We start from the raw sequence: 22,759 nt of genomic DNA on the forward strand, positions 1-22,759 counted from the left end.
TTAAGGCACACATTGTTTTGTATCTCAAGTATTTGCAGATGTGTATTTATTGAGGACAGGGGAAGTAGCTATATTAGTGTCTGCTAGTGCAGTGTTTGCTGCTCGTTGTGTGACAAACTGCTTTTTTAAAATAAAACTTTCCCCTCCTTTTCCCCATGTTTTTATGCCCTCCATGCCTACTGAAGAGCAGATAACAGTATGCTCTACCTTGCTGGGTTCAGTGCAGATAATTAAATCATGGGCTAAGAGGGAATATGATGCTACATTTATCACATAAAGCCCTGTGATGAATATATTGTAGAATAAATCACAGTAGACAATATAAACCCACTTTTTTCATTCCCCCGCATTTAAAAAAATGCTTATCTAGCACTTATTTTAGATTTGCTTTGATCATATTGGAAAAAAATAAAAATCACTATTTATGTCAAATCGAGTCTGATGTTGTTCACACAAAGCTTCTAGCAATCAATGTTTGTTTTGTCTTAAGTTAAGCCTTTCTCTAGTGACTTTAGGATAAATTGAAAAGTGTCCCCAGAGTCTTTGGGAGAGAATGACCATTCAGTACCTGCAACACATTTTAAGTATACCTGTTATATATACTGAGGCACCCTTTCCAGTAGCTAAATCCAGATGCGAGCACCAGAGAAATCAGAGAAATGAGCAGTGCAATTCCATGAGTGAGAACTGGGGGTTTTGTTTGTTTGTTTGCATTAATTTTATTTTTTAGTGTATTAACGTACTTTAAATGATCTATAATTTCCCAATTGTTCTGAGCAGGATGAGGAAGAGACTCTTATAATTCCAGGGGGCTGTTTTTAGCAAGGGTATTGAAATAATTCTGTGAGTGGTTTCCTTTACAGCTTTATAGGTCACCACCCTTCCTCTTGGAAATTGAAATCGTAACTTTTCCTTAACTTGTTGAACAATGCTTGCAGTACACTGGTATCCTACAGCTTGCTTCAGTAATTACTACAGCTGGTTTGAAGAAAAAAGTTTAACTTATTCTGTGTATGTGTGTCTAACAGTATTCATATATATACAGAATGTATATGGGCTGCTTATTTGTCTTTTTCTCTGGCATTAGTAGGAAGAAACTTTGGGAAATGGTGAAATTTGGCATACATTTTGCTAGAGCTGCATGTAATGTAAAAATGACATTTAGTTTTGTGCCCAGTGGTGACTGAGTATAGTTACACTGTGTTGTGTGTCTGTAGCATGAGAATTTCCCCCCATGACAATGAGACTCCCCCAAGGGACACTGCTTCATTGTTTACCACTCTTGGCTTGTATGTCATGAGTTTCTATTTATTAATATATATCAATATATTTTTGCAGCAGTTAATGTCTCTTTGTATTAGAGCATGCAGGATCTGAATTTAATATTGACATTTCCTATAACTTTCTGGTAAACTTGCTGTAAATATTCCATCAAAATAATATGGTTCTTTCTGACTACCTGCAAAATAATGAAGGGTGACAACATTAGGGCACCATGGATGGAGGGAGTTTATTTATCACTGTAAGAAATCATAAACCCCTGCCACAGGATGGTGAAGTAATAGCTTGTTGGTATTAGAAAGAATCACTTAAATGCCAGTTTCTCACTAAGTTGGAAGAAAGAAAACATGCAGCTGAATCTGAACAATTACATGACTGGCACTTGCGATTTTAAAACCTAATTTATCATACACCCCAGTTAAAAGCTTCTGGAAGAAAACAGTTGGATGTGACACTGGCAAGGCTCACAGATTCTGCACTGACTGCCCTTCTGTCTAAGGGAAGCAAAATGTATTCCCAGTTCTGGGGTATTGCAGTAGTCTTTTTCATCTTATGTCTGCCAGAAACATCACACAAACATTTAGGGGCTAATTCTCTTGCTGGTACCAAGAATTTTTGATAGCAATTTATCAGAGAGGAAATCTTCATCATTGAACTTTGTTGTTATTGGAAGAGGCAGCTGGGATACACCACTATAATATGAGAGACCATCAAGTACACCTACTAGAGCCCTACCAAGAAGTGCTTTTAAATCAGTGTAGGAGAACAGGAGTGGAAAAAAATGAGGTACAGTTTATTTAAGCAAGTTCTGTAAAAAGCTTTTTCTCATAATAAGAAAAATGTCACTCTCTGTACAAATGCTTCAGTGTGTAGCAAAACTGCAATTAAGGCAATTTTGTAATCAGTGTTCCTATTTGTTACTTGGTGTCAGAGTAGAGCTGACATTGAGATTGAGTTGTTATGTCCTAACACTGGATTTTTTTTTCCTGCCTCATATCAGTGTTAGAACAAATTTCCACTGTATCTAGTTAGACTTCTCAGTGAACAGTTTTTAGTACAACTATGCCTAGTGGATATTTTTGTGCCTCAGATCTAGCTATTATATTGCTTTATCATTGCCACATTTGATTAGGCAATACAGTTATGCATTTATGACAACTAAAATTTTGTCTTAATAAGCATTTTATGCCTGAGGAAAAAACTGAGGTTGAGACTGGTTTTGTCTGACAGTTCAAATGTGATGGTGTGGGCTGCAGTGAGAGAACTTGTTTTGTTCCTCCAGGGATGTAGATTCAGAAGGAGGACCCAAACCCCAGCATGCCAGCCTCTGGTGGACATTACACTCTATCTAATCAGCACCTCTGTGCTGGAAAGTATGATTTGCAGGTGCAAGAAAATCTCTGTGGTCACTTGCTCAGTCCTGTATCTCTTTCATAACTCAATACAAGTAGCCTGGATACAATTCCAGAGGCCAGAGCTCTCCGTCACCCAAAATGCTTGTCCCAGATCAGTATCTAGATTGGCACAGCACACATTTTTGGTCTTGTAGGACTACCCTGGTTTAAAAGCCTCTGCCCTCAGATCCTAGGAATAGCTATGCCCTCAGCACTTGGTTTTTTACAAATTTTGGGATCCTCCCTTTTCTGCCATACTCTTGGATAGGGCAGTTGAAAGGGGTGTATTTGCGAGTCTGCAGGGACTGCCAAGACACTCAGGTCTGCACAGGAGGGATTTGTCTTTGCAACTGTCTTTGGAAAACTGACATAAGGAGGTGGTGTTGGCTGGGATCATGTGTGTTCCTTCCCAGCTGGAGCTGCCTTCTAGCCTCTCATTCCTCAGGAAATGGTTGGGCAGGGCTCAGCTCCAGGGTAGGGGACTGAACCTTTCATTTTCTTAGCATGGTGATGATGTGTGCCCTCTCTGCTTCAGCAATGGGGCCCCCAGATGTGCAAGCAGCTGCATGGGGTGGAGGGCAGGACATGCTTCTGGACTCCTTGGTGAACTTTTAGCTTTTTAAGAGTTCAGTAAGTATTGGCAAAAACTTTGTAGTTGATTCAGGGTTTGGATTTTTTGGTTTCCTGAAGTAAAAACTGTAGTCAGATATATGGGATCAAAAGATAATCAGTATGCAAATTTCTGAACCAGTAATCAGCCTTGCTTTACCTATTAGGTTTATTGCAAGGAGCTGCGTTGCAGTGAAAAGGAAGAAACACAATGATTTAAACAGAAACATGTCTAGATACTGACAAATGAATAGACCAGGCACAATTGCAGAATACTTATAAAGTGCGTGCTTTTTTCCCATGGAAAATCAGATTTTGTAAAAATAGATGAGGACAGGTATGCTTTGTTACGCAATGAGAAACTGCCAGCTCTTACATTATAGGGTTTTTCCCTCCTCTATTTTTTTTTCCCTCTGAGAAAGGGAAAATTTCCTTTAGTAACTGTTCGTTCCTGTATTTGGTGATCACTGCATTCTTTGGTACCCAGTGCAGTAGCAGATTGCAGATTACTTTGTTGCCTGTGGCACAGCTTAATAGAAGGTACAAAAATGAATTGTTGTGCTCTAATTAATCAGTTTTAACTGCATGTATTTCCCATTTAAGCCTTATATTTTCCAACTATTAGGAAAATTTTCTGGGTTTTTTCTTTATATAAGCCTACTCAATATTGGTTTAAAATCCATTGGAATCTTCTCTGGCAGGTCAGTTCTGGCCACAGCTCTGTGCAGCAGGATTGGAGAAACCCTTTTTTTTTTTTTCTTCTCAGTGATATATTCCAGCTGGCTTGAAGCGTCCTCTTCATCCAGTAGGTTTTTTTTCTCTGTGTGGGCTACACCTTGTCCTGCAGGCACCAAGTAGAGCTATTGGCTTCTGCATATGCCATGTATTAAAAGCTGGGGAAATCAAATGTTTGAAAAACTTTAGTCAAAATTAATTCATTTTTTTTTTTTTTTTTTTTAATTATCAGGAAATTCTACATCTAGGACTTTTTTTCTGCCACATTTTTCAGAGTGTCACAAAATGGATGTCTACTTTTAAAGTGAAATTTTTCAGTTCAACCCCATATCATCATGGAAAATGTTTTCTTGGCTTGTATCCAGAAACAGTCTGATGACAACTCAGGTTACAAAAGTTTCCATATCATCATTGAGGCCCAGCCTCAAATCCCATGGGCAAATATGGCAAATTTTTCATTGACAATTCTTGTAGCTGATCATTTGCCCAGGTGTGTCACATGACATATTTGGCTGGGTAGCCAGCTGGGAATATTGAGTAAGAGATGCATATTGTGTCCAAATGCCAAATCTTCTATATTGTGGGCAAGAGGAGACTTGTCTGTGAGGCAGAGAAGTGTTTCAGCAGCATCTGGGACATTTGCTATCTGGACATGACCCCTTGCAATGAGTTATATTTTACATATATCTCCTAGGTGAGCTCCTAACAAATAATAACAACGCATGTTTTCATAGGAAGATCCAGGGCTATCCCCCTTGTTTCAGTTAGTTTTAAAAAATCCCCAAAAACAACAACAACAAAAAAAAAACCAACCCAACACCCCAAACAACCCCCCAAATAACCCAACCACAAAGAAAACAATCCCCAGAAAACAGTCCTGCAAAACTTCCTGAAGACCTTTGCTCTGTGCTGGAGGTGCATCCTGAAAGAGGAAGCAGTAGGCTGCAGCTTTGCTCTCTAGATTACTGCAGACCACGGGCAAGCCTGTAATGAAGGATTTTCCTTTCCAGAAGAAAATGTGCTAAATAACTTTGTATGAGCAGGCAAGGTTAGCACTGGAGGAAACATTTTCTGGCTGCTGTGTGGTTAAATCATATTTGTTTAATGGGGTTATTTTTAGCCTGTTGGGGTGTTTTAGGTCACATACTGCCTCTGCTTCTGCACCCGATGTCATCGCAGACTGAATGATTGCCTCTTCTGCTGCAGCACTGACCCTGTCAGGTCAGGCTCTCCACCACCATGCTGGGTGATCCAGGCATGTGGGCAGCTCCTGGCTTCTGCTAGGGTCTCCTAGCATGTGTCATGGGGGCTGGAAGCACAGCACTGCCATCCATCCTGCCAGTGCTGGAGGGACTTCATAAATGCAGGACATGGATTTGCCTACTGTGTGCCATAGACATTCTCATCAGTGAGCTGCCATGGCAGAAGCTGTCTCTCCACAGCCTCTCTAGTAGGGAGCAGCTACAAGGAGCTGACCTGCTTCTCTCACATGCCTATATTCCCCCACAGTTCTGTCCTGAACATGTTTCCACACCTCAGTCTCCTTCCCTGTGGCCTTTCCCTACCTTTCTGAAGAGTATTACTGGGAAAGGATTGTCCCTCAAACTTTATTTAGGACTTTGGAAGAGTCTTGAGAGAGTCAAGGAGAGCTGTGAACTCCAAGCCCTGGAGTGAGAAGAAATGAGTAATATATTCTGAGAAACTCATTCAGGTGTGCTGGGATGCATTCCTTGGGGGAACCAAGATGGAGATCAACATGTGGGAAGTTGGCAGCTGCTCTTTGAAATGGGGACTATTTTTCCACATGTTTTTCACAGGGTCATGAAATGAATGTCTACTTTTAAATTGAACTTTTTCATTTCAACCCCATATCATCATGGAAAACCTTCCCTAGGTCTTCTGGGCAGCAGCTGAGAAGAGCTGCACAGGCTGCACATGTGGCCAGTCAGGAGCTCACCAGTGGGGTCCTGGCTGCCTTGCACTCCTGGGGTGGGTTTCGGTGTCCAGGTTTGGTAGCACGAATGTGTGGCCCATGGGTTTGCCAACCTCAGCTTTGCGTTTATTTTATTTTTTTTTTGCCTTAGCATCTTTCTAAAGTACTACCTTGACCTCAGTACAGTGTTGCTACAATGCTGAGTTGTCTCACTGTGCAGTCATTACTCCTTGTGGTTTTGATTAAAACTGAAGGGAAAATGTAGTTTTGAAGGCTGTTAATTATTTGCTTTATTTATTGCTGATATAGAAAGCAAAGAAATCTCTGGTCTATTACCTCTTGTTTGAGTCATTGTTGCACTAATGTCTAGGTACAACCACTTGAGAACTGTCATTAGTGGTTTGTTGTTTATTTATTTGCCTTTTACATTAAAGATCCTATTAACTGTGTCATGTTTGCTTATTATATCAATAGAGCTAAGTTCAATTACTGTAACTTGATTTAAAGGGGAAAAAATTCTGCTTCTAACATAATATGGAATAGTTATGTCATAAAATCATAGAATCAAAGAATGGTTGGTTGGGTTGGATAGGACCTTAAAGATCTTCTATTTGCAGCCCCCCTGCTCTGGGCAGGGATGTTGGACACCAGATCACCTTTCTCAAGGCCCCTTTCAACCTGACCTTGAACTCTTCCAGGGACAAGGCATCCACAGCTTCTCTGGGCAATCTGTTCCAGTGTTTTACTACCCTCTGAGTAAAGAATTTCTTCCTAACATCTAATCTAATCCTGGCTCCACAGACTCCATTTGATCTTCTTAATCCAAAATACCTTTTTCTTAGACATTTTTCTCTTGCTTCTCTAATAAATTACTCTAATCTCAGCTGAGGTATAATTCACAGGAAGCTGTAGTAAAAATTTGTGTAATTTTTTAAGAATTCAGTTTTTTGTTTCAAAAATTCATCATCTTGCTAATAGTGTGCTGAAACTGTACACTGCAAGGGGTACTTAGAAGAGGTATTGTGTGTAGAACTGGTGTGGTCTTTAATTTCTGAATTGCATGATAGGAGGTGAACATGCTGGTGAATAATGAAAAATAATCTTAATTGCTGTAAAAGTCATCTGTACATACTCTCAGTACCCAAATTAATTCAGGTACAGTTTCTACTGTTGTAGAATGCATTTATTTTAGAATTCAGAATTAAATGGCATTTCTAATTTTTCTGGGTAGTTGCTGATACAACTACAATATCAGCAAAAATACTGCATCAGCATCATATATTTTTGTTACTTTTCTCATTTAAATAACATACTAAGTTTCAGTGGAAAATAGTCAAAACTGTGGCAGTGATTTGGGGGGATATTTTCCTTGCTCTTTTCTGAAGAAAAACTAAAATTACCTGTTTCTAAAAAAATCTGAATTTATGTCTCTGTCCCCTCTCCAACCCTGCCATGGCATTTCCCCAGACCTGGGCAGGAAGCTACAGATGCTGTTTTCACAAAACTTTGTCAAGACAGTTTCTAATGAAAACACTTATTTTTTCTTACCATCATTCAACATGAAGTAAATTTATTGGCTTGATCCGTTTCCACTCTGGCAAGTATCCAGAGTGTTTTTAATAATTCACAGCTGATAACAGCCCTGAGGGCATTTTTGGAGGCTCCCCAGAGAACAGCCTGAGCTCATGCTGGGATTGAGGCTAAACCAAGGCTGCCTCCAGAGCCCATCTTTATTGTTCAGATGAAGCAGCCTGAGAAAAACACCAGTTCCATACAAACTGTTCAAACATACAGTTCACATGAGACTTACTGTGCCCTTGCTGTCAGGAAAAGAACAGTTTTTGTTGTGGTATACTGGTACTTCAGCAGGTAGGAAGGTTATATGGCTCCTTAATCAACTTTACATCCCAAATGCCATTGAGATTTGGACAGCTAGATCAGGTGGAAAGATTTATTTTGTGACTGGGAATATCTGTCAGATGACATCTGTAGTATGCTGTGCTAAATATTTCTACTTTTAGAAGTTTTAGATCTTGTTATAGTTGGTATCCTGGTGATGGAAGTCTAAATGCTGGACCCATGATTTCCATGTTTCTCATGATAAAGCACATATAAATAAGCAGACCAGATGCTCACATACTGCTGAAAGCTTGCTTCTGTGCAATTGCCAAACACTGCATGGATACTATAGGGTTTAAGTTAAGATCCCTACATAATATTTGCCTGAAGTTCAAGTGTAAAGTATTTTTCTGAGGGCACAAATGTGAGGAAATAGCTAAAGCCAAGAGAGGGGACAAATCAAGCCAAGGGAGGGGACAAATCAGATGGTTAAAGTACAAAGCATTATTTGACCTGTCTTCAGCAAGGTTTTAAACAAGTTTAATTTTGTGATCATTCAGTAACTGCTGGCTCGACCCTTTAAAAATACCTCTCCTTGTTTCAATTAGCTTTTCTAGGAAGAGATGACAATACCCAGTAATGAGTGCTGAAGCACCAGCCAATTGAGGAGTACTGTAGTTCTTCAGGAATTTGGCTTATGTTTTAATGAGGTAGTACAAGGGAAGGTGTGCCCACAAAACCACCGTGAATGGTCAAGTACCTAAGAAGAAACTGTGGCTATCAGTATCTGGACTGTGGTTTAAAAAAAAAAAAATTAAGGCCATACACAATTTATGGTTTATGCAATGAGGTTGTCTTTGGGGGTTTAATGTGTCATGCAAGAAAGACCTTGTTTTACTCAATTTGGCAAACTCACCTGGTAATAAATCAGTTCTGTTAAGCAATTTGAGTTTTGCTCAAAGTCACAGGAGCAAACCTGCAGAAATCATGGCTTAGTCATTGAGAATCTGCTTAACTTCAAACGTAGCTTTGCATGTAGGCTGCACAAAAACTTGGCCCAGTACCAGCTACAACAAACAAAACTCTGTGTTAGTATATTCACCACATATTTTTGCCAAGATCATCAAAATACTGGAATAACTTTTTGTATGCTCTTTCCCTGGGTGTTATCCAGTGAGCATTGCCAGATGCTATAACAGCCAAAAAGGTGTAACCACCTTCAACATTGAGTGTCAGTGTCTTAGGGTCTGAGCATATGGGACATGGTAATATAGAAGAGAAATGTGACCTCTCCTAGACAGGGTTCTGCCAAGTATTTTTTTACTACTGACCATTAGGCCTGTGTTAATCAATATAACAGTGGGAGAAAGATAATAATTACTGAATGAGTTGAACATTCAGTATACGAATTTCTCAGAATTTGGTGAGAGAAGTGAAAAAGTGATTTTCCTGTTACCAGCATTCAAGTATGCTTATTTCTGTGGCCAGCTGGAAGACATAAGCAGCCATATATGGGCTGAAATTCTCCAAAGAATGTGCAATAAATACATGGTTTGAAGAAAGTTTCGCAGGGTCTCAAGAACCCAGCAGTCATGGAGGGAGAGGATTCTATTTCCAGCTTAAGAAATAGTTAGCACCACAGGACTTGTTTATTTAGTGGGGAAAAAAGACTAAGAGGAGTAAGTTCTTGAAATAACAAATTCTCTCTTCATGAAACAGCATAGTAGTTAAATCATGGTCCCAGGTTAAAGGCATTACCTTTCTATTGGGAACTGGTGTTTAGTTTGGACCCCCTCATGAGGCTGACCAAGGTGTGTGGTGCCCTTGGCTGCATGGCAGAAGCAGCCTGTGCCAAGGCCTGGTTTGGGCTGCAGAGCTGGGTGAAGGTGGGCCAATCCAGCTGCCTCATGATGAGCTGGTAGGCAGCAAGAACACACCTGCAGGCTGCCTACTTTGCTCCTTTCCCATAGCCATGGAAATCTGGGACTTTGTGGAGCAAAACGTCCAGCTCTTGTGCCCTGAAACCTGAAAGTGTTGCTGAATGTAGTGGCTGTACTGCAGTTGAGTTTTTCTTGCAAAGGGAAGGGAAGGGAATGCTGCAGCCTGAACAGTGTAAGGACTGTATTCAGGCAGCTTAGGACACTGACTTTTGGAAGGTGTGCAGCACTAGCAGTAGCACAGACAAGAGCTGCTCAGGGACTAGATTTGGAATATTATCAATTCTGGAAGAAGGTTATACTTTTCCAGTACATGTTGTGTCAGACTTGTGGGGAAGTTTAAATACAGACATGCTCCACACAGCACCAACTTCCTAGAGTGTTTCAGGCAAAAAGAGAGGAAATTAATCTTTTCTACTTGACTTGCTTGGAAATGTGTATGGTCATCAAGAACAAATCAACCTTTTTTGCCAAGGTTCTTTTGAGAATAATCCAGATTTCCTTTCTTGTCACTTTCTAGAAACTGTAACCCTACCTTCTAGAAAAGGTAACAAATAATGAGGGAAAGAGCCATTTTCATAGACCTTGGAGTGGCTTAAATTTGCCCAGATGGCCTGTTCTAGTAGTAATTGTTAAAATAATTACTTACATTTGCTTGAATACATCTGTTGTAATAGTTGTGGGTGAATGGAAAATAGGAATATACATCCGGAAGTAAGAAAATTAATGGGCTTTTCTCAGTATATTGTTTTTTCCTTTTCTTCTTGAATTTCAGTTTTTAGGTGAAAGTAGTCAAAAGCTTTTGTGCAGGATGCCTGTGTTTATAACTCGTACAATTTTTTTTTTCCAAATCTAGATCATTGACAAGGAGATTAATCCCTTTGTGGATAAGTGGGAAGAAGAAGGACAGTTCCCAGCACATAAAGTGTTTAAAATCCTGGGACAGGCTGGATTCCTTGGTGTGGATAAGCCAACAGGTAGGCGAGTGTGTAACTCCTGACTATTAATAATGATAGACTCAAAAGATTAATTCGCTTTTGCCCCAGGTCAAAGCATGGGTTGGAATTCAGTGCAAAGTTTGCTTATATTCCTCAGTCACATACAGAGTTACCAACTCTGCAAATACACAAAATAACATTGTTGCATACTTTTTGATATTCTTCTAAATACAAACGTTAAAACCTGTATAACTATTATTTTAAAATTAGGGAAATGAACATCACTTCAATTTTCAACATAAAATCGTATAAGAACTTTTCTTCTGCATCCAGATATGTATGAAATAATCCAGATCTTCATTAAAGAAACCACAATTTGTAGGCATTGGAAGCATTTTAAGATTTGGCTTATTGTACTGCCTGAACATGCAACCTCTCCATCACTTCAAAGGATGAGGATAGTGTGGCCTTCTGGCCATTATCCCCTAGATTGTCTTTAAAATGCATTATTCCAGCCCACAGAAGCCTGAACAGAACAGGAGGCTGATGACACAGAGAGCAGGTTTTTGTGTGTATGTTTATATATGTCAACGACCCAAAAAGTCCAGAGGAATAGGAAGTATTTCTGCTCTTCAGATAAGATACATATTCTGCTATCTATTTTTTTAATATGTGATATAATATATACTTGTTTTCTTTTCAAATGCTGCTGTTACATGTAGAATTCTTGGTGATTTTCTTTACCCCCATTTTCCTACATTCATAGCAGCCCAAAGTGTTTAACAGTTAACTGCAGATAATTTTCTATATGGGGTAGCTCACATAATCTTGGTATGCTACACCACATCATGATATTGCTAAGGCACAGGGTTTTGTGCAACAAATTATGTCTTTTTATCACTTAATTTCAGAGGAAATATTCCCTCTTGAAATGAACTCAGATTCTTATATTATAATGTGGAAGGTTTTCCCACAGCTGTTCAGCTGTTAGATCTCAGAGAACTGTTGGGCTGTGATTGTCTGACAAATCCAATTAGGTCTGAGCTGGTATTTCTTTACAGAAATGCTGACAGTTCAAGATTATGCTTAAGATCTATTTAAAGGACAAATAGGATTACTGGAGGAGAGAGAAAACCGCTTCTACTTTCTGCCATAATTGATAGGCAGATTTGAATTGCATCTCAGTGGGTCTCCTTTGCATTGCTGATATTCGTGTTGGGTCTAATAATGGTGCATTGCATGGCCGGCAGATTTCAGTTCTGCCTTCTTATATTCATCTCAGGGCATGCAGAGGCTTCAGCTGGGTTAAGGAACCTCAGTGCTGAAGGTGCTGCACATACAACAATACAGAGGTAGGAACTTTGTGTAACACTCACAAAATATCTGGACAAGAAATAACTGGAGTAAAATCCAGTGAAAAGTGAAGAAGGGACTCGTGGAGGTAAAGGTGGCACAGAAGGTTGCATGCACTTATTACACTTGTCATACTCATGTTTAAGACCATTTTAACTTTGGCTTTGATGTTTGCATCTAGCTGTTAATATAATTTATTTGACCTCTGCAGCTACATTTTATAAAAGGTATAAAAAATCGATAAAATCCTCAGCAACCTGTGATCCATCTCAGTTCAGTATTGTTGGGCACAGAACGTGCACCAACTCCTTGGAAGCTGCTGTCTTTGCAGCATTCAGTTGTGCAACAGGACGTCACCAGATCCAGCTTTGCTCTGTAATGGTGCAATGCCACCAGGTACATCTTGAAAGTCCTGAAACTTTCTCCTGATGGTAAGTCAAAGTAAGGTGTGTAACAGCACAGTGTATGTAACTGCACAACTTTGGCAAAGCCTGAAATTCTTTGTCTTCTACACTTCTACACAGTGCTTAGGCTTGCTGTATGATTAGTGTATACTGTAAAATAGAATTAAAAGATCCACTTTTATACTCTGCTCAGCCACTTCTGTTATTTAGTTGCTGTTTGCAGAGGAAGAGAAGTCTTATGAAATTTGAAGAAACCAAGAGCAGCCAGGAGCTTTGGAGGGTTGTTGCAGGAGAAGAAGGGAGGATAAATTGATTTGAGGAGAGCAATTGCAATGCAGAGCATTTGTGAGTTAACAGTCTGCCCTACTTTCTCTTTCACAAACCAAAATTATCATGTTGTATCTCTTCAAATCCAGATCATAAGACATTCTCTTTAAAGAGCGCTGTTTTTTTTAAAAAGTTAATTCACTTTAGTAATACTTGCTATTTTGAAATACAAGTTTTATTGAATTTGTTTTCCAAGATCATTCTGTCAAGTTTGGAGGGTTTTTTTTCCTGCAGAAATAATTTTGAAGCTTTCTGATTGGGCAGAAATGGGTCACAAACTTGTTTTGCTTAGATAGAAGGAAACATCTGTTGGATTTTAGATTTGTTGAAAGTAGACTTTTTCCTGTGTAAACACCATTCCCTTTATGAACAATGAGCTTCTTCATGGGAGGCAGGTTTTTAAAAGAACGTGCCTTACATGTGTCCTTTATCACTGGAAACTTTCTCTGTGTGGAGAACTGATTTGGGGCACTATTTGTGTTGCAAAAGCTCTATCAATTCCCACTGTATGCAGTTGCAGGCTACAAACTTGAAAAAGCTTTTCCTGTATCTTTTTTCACAGTTGTTTACACAGTAGTTGGTTCTAGTGAATATTGGCTGTAGTTCAGGATGTTCATTGGAGGTCATGTAAACACTGTGGGCAAAGCTCAGACATGCACCCATAATTGGAGAATTTTTAAGATCATCAGTAGATTTAATTTACTGTCTGGTCAGTTCTCTGCCAGAGAAAGAGTCTTCTCTTTGAACAATTTCTCTGCTCTGGTATTCTTGACATGACTCAAAAATAGTGCACATGTTAGTTTTCCTTAGGAAAGAGTTTGTTTTCTGTTACATTGCAAGATTCTTCCTTCTAGTAAAATACACGGTGAAAAGTGAATATAATTTATGCATAAAGAGTCTTTTTGTTGTGTGCAAAATGTGCATAAATTTACTTCATTCAGGATTTAGAAGGAAAAAACAACATGCCTATATACTTATTATTCTTCATTTATATTTACTGTCTATTTCTTCTTAAATGATAAAATTCTGAGTTACTGAGCTACTGCCAGTCCCAAAACTAAGGGCAGAGAATATTAGGGCAGGCAGCAGAAATATTTAACCAGTCTTGGTAGTTTGCCATTGTCTGTTTTGCCAAGGGAAGTGGGCAAGACATATTCTTTGAACTGTTCTATGTGCAGATTAGATGAGATACTGGATTAAAAGTGGAAAATATCTGTGTGGTTATTTGTGATCTTATGGCTTATGAATCAAAGCCTTGGCTGTTGCTAAATTTTAGGATGTATTGCCAAAAATGCAGGCTCAAAATGTACTGTGTGCCTACGTATGCCAATGCAGATGATTAAAAGTTGTTTTATCAGCTGATGTAAAAGCACAGGAATCCTGTAAAGGATGGGAGAGAAGGGTTTGTGGGAGGGCAAGGTTTCCTCTCCTGCATATTCACATGGCATCACTGTGAAACATGAGTGATAATGATGCCTGCTCTGAGTGTTTCATTAGTGTTTACACTGGCAGTACTGTAAGAATATTTAGTGGAATGCGTTAGCATCTAGAAATAATTATGACAAGTTTGTCCAAATAGTAGCCTTCATTTATTACTGTCAGACACCTAGCAGTGAATGTAGAAAATATGTTCTTCTATATTTCAGGAAAATTAAGTAACTGTGGTATGATTTGCACATGGATGGGAAAGTGTAGCTCTACACTATCGGTCCCCTTCCTCTGCTGCTGGGACAAACGCCAGATTTGGGACTGGAGAAAGTAATAATCATTACCTTCTTGTCACTTCAGACAGAGAAGCATCTAATAAAAATAATGTTTCAAGTGTATGATTGCACTGCAATTGGAAAATGATACCTTCCCTTCAGAAAGTCTGCCATTGTCTGCCAGTTTATTACAAGCGTCTCTGTCTGCCAGTTTATTACAAGTGTCTCTGTGTTGAATGTGGGGAGGGAATATAGATCTGTACTGTCCTCTAAGGTTAATTCTGTTGTTTTCTTTGCAAGTATACATTTATCTGGAAAAATAAGACCTTGTGAGAGTTTGGGCATGGAGAATCACTTGGAAAAAATGTACGGGTTTTCTGTAATACTAAGCCTTGTTATTACACAGAATGAGCATAGAAGGACCGGGGAGGAGCAAAAACTAGAAAGGGATTTAGTAGTTCAGGTGAAACAGGATTCTATGGTAACTTAGAAAGTCAATGGAAGGTGTTCAGGTACTTCTGTAGATAGAATTAGGAGCGATATATTTGTCAGAAGTGAATTAATTTACCCCAAACTGTTCCTGCATGGCAGTAGTGGACCAGCTGCAGTGCTTGTTCTTGGTTTAGTAGATTTAAGTATAGTCAGCTGAATTAACTGCGTGATCTTTTTCCCACTTAAAAAAGAGTGCAATAATCATTAATAAATAGTAGTAGCACTCTAAAGGTTTGCAAGAGAAGCCTTGGGCCGTGCTTTCAGACACCAATGAACCAATAAATCAACACTCTCAAGTGTTTACCAGCTATAATCTATACCTGTTTTGCAATCAAGAAATAATTTTGATAGGCCTTCAAAAAGCAGTAGACCAAATCAGTCACTGCTTTATTTGAATCAATTTGATAACAAGGATTGTGATATGTGGCAGGGGTTTGGAGACCTTGATCAGATAAGAAATTTCAGATGCTTATTGGACCTTCTAATTCAGTGGATTGGATTGAAATCTCAGGAAAACAGGGTTTTGTATGTGTAGATACACCTGAGTTTTGTGTAGTTGAGACTTTTTTTCCCTTTCTCCACTGTTGTGAAATGCTGACTATTCAAGTCCCATTTGGTATCTTGCATGATGAAATTCAGTTGAAAATGGTAAGGGGGGGACAGTTTGCTACATTTCAGAGATCATCAAGTATTTCTGATCAGACAGAGAAATGAGCACTTGAGTTCACCTTTGGTTTTTCTTTAACTGTGAGCCTGACTTGGGAAATGGTTGTGTTTCTTTTCTTCATGGCTGGTTGGGAAATGCAGTGTTACCTCTGGGAATAGCTTGTTCAGCTATCAGTAGCGGCCAGCAGAGAACTGACTTACTCAAGGACACTCAGTCTTTGCAGAAGAGATAATCTTCCTTTAAATGTGTTGTTGATAGAGGGATCAGATTAGTTCCTGGGATTCTGCTTTTGTGTTTCAGATAAGGCAAATCCTCACACTTGTGGCTTGTAATGCAGAACACAGCAGTATTTCATGCAGTTCAGGTGAGCTAATAACAATGCCTTAGGGGTCAGACGTAGGCGTTTCTGAAATCTGGTATGTGTACAGGTTATGTCAAAATTATATCGAGAAGGCAATTTAAAATGTCTCTTTCCTGGAGAAAGTTAGAAGCATCTAACTGGTAGCAAATGCTCAGTTATGTATGTGCAATTAATGCCTGAGCTTTTGACACACATTTCTCTCACAGCAGACCTGCCATGCCAAATTCCCTTCTGTGAATCACAGGCTTTGCACAAACTGTCAGACCCACGTGGTGTCTTGAATCTGACTTGGAGCACCTAGAATCTGAGATGAGAGTGTTACAAGCAGCTGTCACTGTTCTGTCCCTGTTCTACTCTGGGCTGTGCAGAAAACTCTGTCCTCTGTTGTGCTTGACTTCCCTCTAGTTTTGTAGGAAATTGTTGGGCTTGGGGATTTTCAAAGAGATATATCTGATAAAAATCTGATGTTCTTGATTTTATAGTTGTGAATAAGAGAAGAATGTGCACTAAAGAGAATAGTTGAATATATTAAAGAAATATGAAATAATATAACACCTGAAAAGAATATTGGGATTGAGACGTTATCAAGTAAGACATATTGTTCAGGAAGTTTTTATTAGAGGCGTCTGCTTATTCTTTACTTCTGTAGATCAAATAGCAAGACTGTCTCTTGACAAAGTTGGCCAATGAATGAGGTTATACTGAAACAACCTGGATATTACAAATATGTCTAATTTACACATAACTGTCTTTTCCCAGCCTCAAGATTCTTGACATCTGTCATATACATAAATGGCATAATTTAAAAGCTTTCTGAAAGTATAAATGCACCTCTTATGCTTACATGTCAGTACACATTTGAAGTGTGGACCAACTGTGAGAGACAAAGTGGTAAGAAAAGTGTTCTTCCCATCACCAGAGTTGTACATACACTGAAATTTAATTTAAGTTTTCTGTTTTACAGAAAAAGTTTTGAATAAGACCTCAGTGTCAGGGTTTTTTTCTGTTTTTTTCCCTTTGTTTTGTTTCTTAAGCAGAGGCATGGGAGGCCATTTGTGATAAACAAAGTACTTCTTGCAGGACAATTTATTTCCTGAAGAATATATCTGTTTTTTTCTCTTTGTGCCTTTCCTGGGTGGCCTAGAATTGCTGATTCCTGTTATCTCTAGTGCAGTAGCTATAATTTTCCATAAGACTACGAACCTGCTCTGTGGTCTTGCCTGCCCTGGGAGATACCTTCAGTGCTGGGCAGCAGGAGCCAGGAACGTGGCGTGACTCTGGAGGAGAGCAGGAACTTCTTGCATGGGACCTTTGGAACAGCACGACCTCTGTACATGCTCTCCCCTTGAGCCTGAGAACTGGCAGAAAATGGGCACTTGCCCAGAGCCTCAACCATTTACAAATCAGCTTCACTTGTACACCTGAAAGGGGGAACAAAGGTAGAATTAATGAAAAATTTCCATGAATGTGTATCACAGGAGTTTGAGTTTTTTGTGGCACCATTGAATGCTTTAAAATTCTTTGAAGGTGACTTTAGTCAGCATTTCTTGTGCTTCCTATACTGTGTGTCAGAGGAAATGAATGGGACTGTTCTCACCGTTGCTTTATTATTCAAGAACAGGGGTCTCTCAATAGAGCAGAAGATCAGTGAGTAATAATCCTTCTGAAAGGAATTTTTTTTTTCCTTTTTACATTATGTATAACCAGTGAAACTTATTCCAGGAAATCACAAGGAGCAAAGTTTAACAGGAATCCAGAGAATGTTAAATAAATATACAGATGGTGGCACCATCCACAGTTACTACAGGGAGAGTAATTGTATTTCTGATCATCAGCTGCTCACTTAGCAGGTGAATACACCATTTCACAGCTTCTTGCACTCAGTGGCCTCACCAACTCCCCCCTGTAAAGCACATCTAGCACTGCTCCGTGTGCTGGAGCCTGAGCCTGGCAAAAACATTCACAATACATATTTCGACTTGTTCAGGATCCGTCCACAGCCCAAGAAAGGAAGCCTTAAATTAGTTACAGAACCATAAAGTTTGGAAAAGACCTCTTAGATCATCAAGTCCAACCATTAACCCAGCACTGCCAAGTTAATTTTTGTACTTTTCTCCATCTTTGTATGTTGGAATGGTTGTGAACATGTTTTTTACTACTATACATATTTAGTTTTTAAATCTTACCAACTGCTTTCAGCCACCTCTATCTACTTGTGTTTCCCACTGAGCCTCATCTCTTTCTTCTTGTTTTTTTTTTCCCTTTTGAGAGGATTCTGGTAGGTCCTTGTGTAACTTCCCTAACAAATTCTATTTGCTACTTCTATTTTAACTGACTTTGAAAGGACTGAAGGCAATAAAAATATTTTGCGAAAAAGTAATGAAAAGGGCCTCTGAATAAATTTTACTGGCTTTTTGGTCTTCGATTGTTTGCTTGTTTTAGGTAGAATAATGAGGGGCTCTTTCCCCTCTCATCCCCTCCCCCTTTTATTTTTTTTTTTTTCCCCAAGAGCGATAGCATGGGAGCAACTTGCTCTTCTGTAGCTGGTGTAAAATAGCTGTTAGTTGAGTTTGTCACTCAGAGCTGGTCAGGAAATTCTTTCCAGTGTGTCCAGATGCTTCCTGTGCACAAGGCTGATGTCATACTTGGCACATGATTAAAAATAAAAATCACACTGAAGCTGTTTTTTATTTTGGTTTTAACCAGGTCCTTTTGCACCATGGAGGGAGGACAGTTTTGCTGGGGGGACAGTGACTCTGTGCTTGGGGTTGTTTGGAAGAACAAAAAGGAAACCATGTAAAATTTATCTGTTTCTAAAGCCTTACACTAATTCATATTCTGCACATGTCAGGTTCTGCATTATTAAAATAAAATAGTTATAGCCTCTGATACTTGTAGCAGTGCTGCATTTAAGAAGAGATTTTGGCATCTTTGTATTCTAGGGAGTATTTGAGCTGATCATGATGCATCCTCTGACCTCTTTGTGGATTGTATTATTCTTTTACATGCTTCTGCATAGGAAAGGTTGTGTAAGCTGTACCTTCTGGTTGTTCCTGTAAAACCTGTGGGCTGCTGGACCTATAAAGGAAACAATTATGCACTTCTTACCTTTGGACAGGTCTCACCTGGACTCCCTGGCTCCACACTAATGAGATGCCCAGATAAACCTGATTCTCTCAAGAATAAAGGGAGTTTCCTACATTTTAACCCCATGTCCTCACCAACACAATGTTGGGAATCCCATCCTCTGTCTCTGCCCAGGTTGAAACTGTGTGTCATCAGATCCTGTAGCCCCGGAGGAGGATGTGGAAAGAGGAGAATACAAGAGGAAACAAACACCAGGAGTAAAATTCTTTACATAAAACTCATTTTGACAGGAAATGTTTTCCTCCTTCCGGTAGAACTTTGTAACTATTTTCAAGACACTAATTTCACTTTATTCCATTTTTGCATTTATTTATTTCTACAGAGAATCCAGTTTCTTCTTTCCTAGAAGATGGATGAGTATTTTGGTCTTTGAAAAGTTTGCTTCATCATCAGTTTAAAGTCACCAGCAGATCTTCAATGCACATGAAAGATGCTTTAAATTCTGCTGGATAGTACATTTAAAACTGAAGGAATCCTGAGTTTTGGAGGTGCCCACTGAACATCCTTCTGCAAACTGATTGTGCAAGAATTGGGCTGGCCTGTAAAGCCACTGTATTGTGTAACCCGTAAGCAGCTCCAGGGATTTCAGAGTATCATCTTTGAGATGGATCAGAATCTGGCTACTGCACAGATTCTCTGGTGCTGCCTGCTAAATTAGGGAAGGGAAGGAAAATATCCATTTTCTGTTAGGAGACTGGAAAAACAGCAGAAGATAATGAACTAGACTTTCCCTATAGATATTTTTCAAGCAGTTTAGTTAGGTATCTGAAACATAAAACATGTAAATGCAGAGGATTAGAAAAATCTTCCAACTCTGATCTTGCTAAAGGTTTGGCATGTTTTAAATGCTCCCAGGTTTCAGACAACTGACTTTGAAACAATCTGATGAAAAAACTAAAATGATGAGATTATAGGAAATTTTTACCTTTGCAGCAACCACTATCTAGATCTATAGCATAGTGTGGTTTCTGCAAGGAAAAATGCACAGCAGAGTGTGGAAGGTGGAGAGGGGGGCCCATTCTATGTTGTACCTTGTGCCTGCATGATGAGCATTCAGGAGGCATCCTCAGGTCTTCTGTCATAGTTTCAAGCTGTCTGGGATTCATGCTGAGTTCTGTGGATAGGCTCTCCAGCATGGCTTTAAAATATTTTGCCTGGATTTGGGTAGATGTGTGTTTGTGGTGTGCACAGTCTTCCACTGATGGATTTAGTCAGAGAAGCTGAATAGAGAGTGTGTTCGTGGACATGGCCAGGAGAGCTGGGGCTTGAACCCGCTCCCTTCTCCCACCACTCCAGCGAGCTCTGTAATTAGCTTGTCTGCAATGAAAGGTGGAAAAAGCCTCCAGCAGAGACTTTCCATGTCCTGATGAGAGATGAAGCAGCACATGTGAAGGGTGGTGGTCTCTCACAGTGAGAGAGACCACCATCATCTACTATCACCTTCTTTCCTGTCATTTGAATGAAGACACTGGTAGTGCTTGACAGAAAAAAACAGCTGATATTTTAACATAATTTTCCCTTCATTTCACTATTTTATTTATTCAATGGGTAGTTGTGAGCTGTATTCTGTAAATGCCTCCACATGCTGAATGATCTAATTTTCCACGTGGGAGTACAGAATAAACTTTAGAACACAAAATGTTGCACAGAAAGGTGGCATTAATTATACAAAATTACCATCAGAAGGCAGATTATTATACAGAACATTCTTTTTAACATTATGAAACAGCTTTTAATTTAATACTAAGTTTGAACTGACAACATTCAAAAAACAATCACAAAGCTTTGGAGTTTAATTTCTTGTAAGGAAGTATCCTTAGAGGTAGTTGTTGAAGCATATTAAGTAAGTTTAAGAGGAAAGGAAATTTAAATATAAGTTCTGCTGAATAATAATAAAGGGATTAATTGAAATCATTAATTTCTGGTCATAACAGAGCTTGGTCAGAAAAGGTGAAATGGAACAATACCTGAGTTCTCTGAGTCTCAAATATCCACAAGCTGTAAATATGAGAGTAGTTTTGCAGAGAACAACACTGCAGCTGAGGGTACTGGTGGATGAAAAGCTGGACATGACCTGGCAAATGTGCACTCATAGCCCAAAAAGCCAAAAGTATCCTGGCCTGCATAGAAAGCAGTTTGGCCAGCAGGTCAAGGGAGGTGATTGTCCCCCTCTCCTCTGCCCTTGTGAGACCCCACCTGCAGTGCTGCATCCAGCTCTGGGTCCTCAGCACAGGAAAGATCTGAGCCTGTTGGAGCAAGTCCAGAGGAGGGGCATAAAGATGATCAGAAGGACAGAGCACCTCTCCTATGGGGAAAGGCCGAGAGGGATGGTGTAGTTCAGCCTGGAGAAGAGAAGACTCCAGAGAGACCTTGTTGCAGTCTTTCAGTACCTTAAGGGAGTTTATAAGAAAGGTGGGGACAAGCTCTTTAGCAAGGCCTGCAGAGATATTGAGTAATTATTCTAAATTAGAAGAGGGTAGATTTGGATTAGATGCAAGGAAAACATCTTTTACAATCAAGGTGCTGAAGCTCTGGAGCAGGTTGCTCAGAGAGGTGATAGATGTCCCTTCTGTGGAACATTCAAGGTCAGGTTAGACAGAGGTCTGATCTAGTTGGAGTCCATGCTCAGCACAGGAGGGGTTGAACTAGATGACATTTAAAGGTCAAGCCAAAACATTCTATGATTCTACACAGTTAATTTCACAGGCATACAAATATAAACAAAAGCTTGCAAAGAAAAGGATTGTCATTTGTTTGAGGTATTGTTTAAAAAGAAATAAGAAAATTAGGCAACAAATAAGAAGAAAAATCAAAACATAACATGGCCACTGATTTGTCTATGGCTAAAGTTGCAAAATATGAAATAGACAGTGATGAGGTAAGACTTGTGTTTTGTAATTATCCCTGGCTTTGGAGTGGTACAAGCTCTTACATGTTTTCTTTTTATCTCTAATTATGCCAACTTATTAAAAAAAACCCAACACAAAAAAACCCTAAAACCCCCAAAAAACAACAAAAAACCCCAAAGCAAATAAACCACCAGCCTGCTCCAAGAGCTACACTTCTGGGATATTAGAGGCCACCAGTGTAACCAGGTCCATGATGCTGGGTGGATGGTGGGTGCCCACCTGGAGCCAGGCTTCACAGCTGGGAGCTGAAATGCAGAGATGGCAAAGTCTGGAGCAGAGCCAGAAAATGAACCCTAAATTTGGGAGTCTAGGTAGCTGTGATGAGTGTGGGAGACAGGAGATTTCTGGTCATGATGGTTTGTGCTTGCTCTTGGACAATCCTGAGGGAGTTACTGTAGTCCAAGACTTGAAAGATCCCAACAGATGAACCTTGTGGAGAAGTGTTTACCTCCAGCATCTCCCAACATCCCTGCTCAGCTTTCAATCAGCCTTCCCACTCTTGTCTGTGATGTTTTTGAGTCAAGATTGTTTGGGGTTTTTTTCTTGTGAGAGTGGTAAGTTACAGAAAAAAAGATGAATGTTTTAAGAACATAGTAGATAATGTTGCTTAGGTATCATGCTGTGAAACCACTTGGCAGGGGTGGTTTTATTTCAGCTGACTCTGGAGAATCTGAGGAATGCCACAAATGCATTTTTAATGGTCAGCTGCAATTTTAATAAGTAAAAAATT

At 39.5% G+C, this 22,759-nt stretch overlaps 1 protein-coding gene across 3 annotated transcripts in view; it reads left to right on the plus strand.

Moving 5' to 3' along the window:
- The window catches only part of LOC118701286 (probable acyl-CoA dehydrogenase 6), a 75,920-nt gene that overhangs the window by 1,592 nt on the left and 51,569 nt on the right, over positions 1 to 22,759 (plus strand). For all 3 annotated transcript variants that reach the window (XM_036405926.2, XM_036405933.2, XM_036405920.2), the window contains exon 2: positions 10,585 to 10,705. In XM_036405926.2, coding sequence (XP_036261819.1) covers positions 10,585 to 10,705 — 121 coding nt within the window. The remainder of the gene's footprint in view (positions 1 to 10,584; positions 10,706 to 22,759) is intronic.

The sequence above is a fragment of the Molothrus ater genome, chromosome 1 (assembly GCF_012460135.2).
Source record: "Molothrus ater isolate BHLD 08-10-18 breed brown headed cowbird chromosome 1, BPBGC_Mater_1.1, whole genome shotgun sequence".
Lineage (NCBI taxonomy): Eukaryota > Metazoa > Chordata > Aves > Passeriformes > Icteridae > Molothrus > Molothrus ater.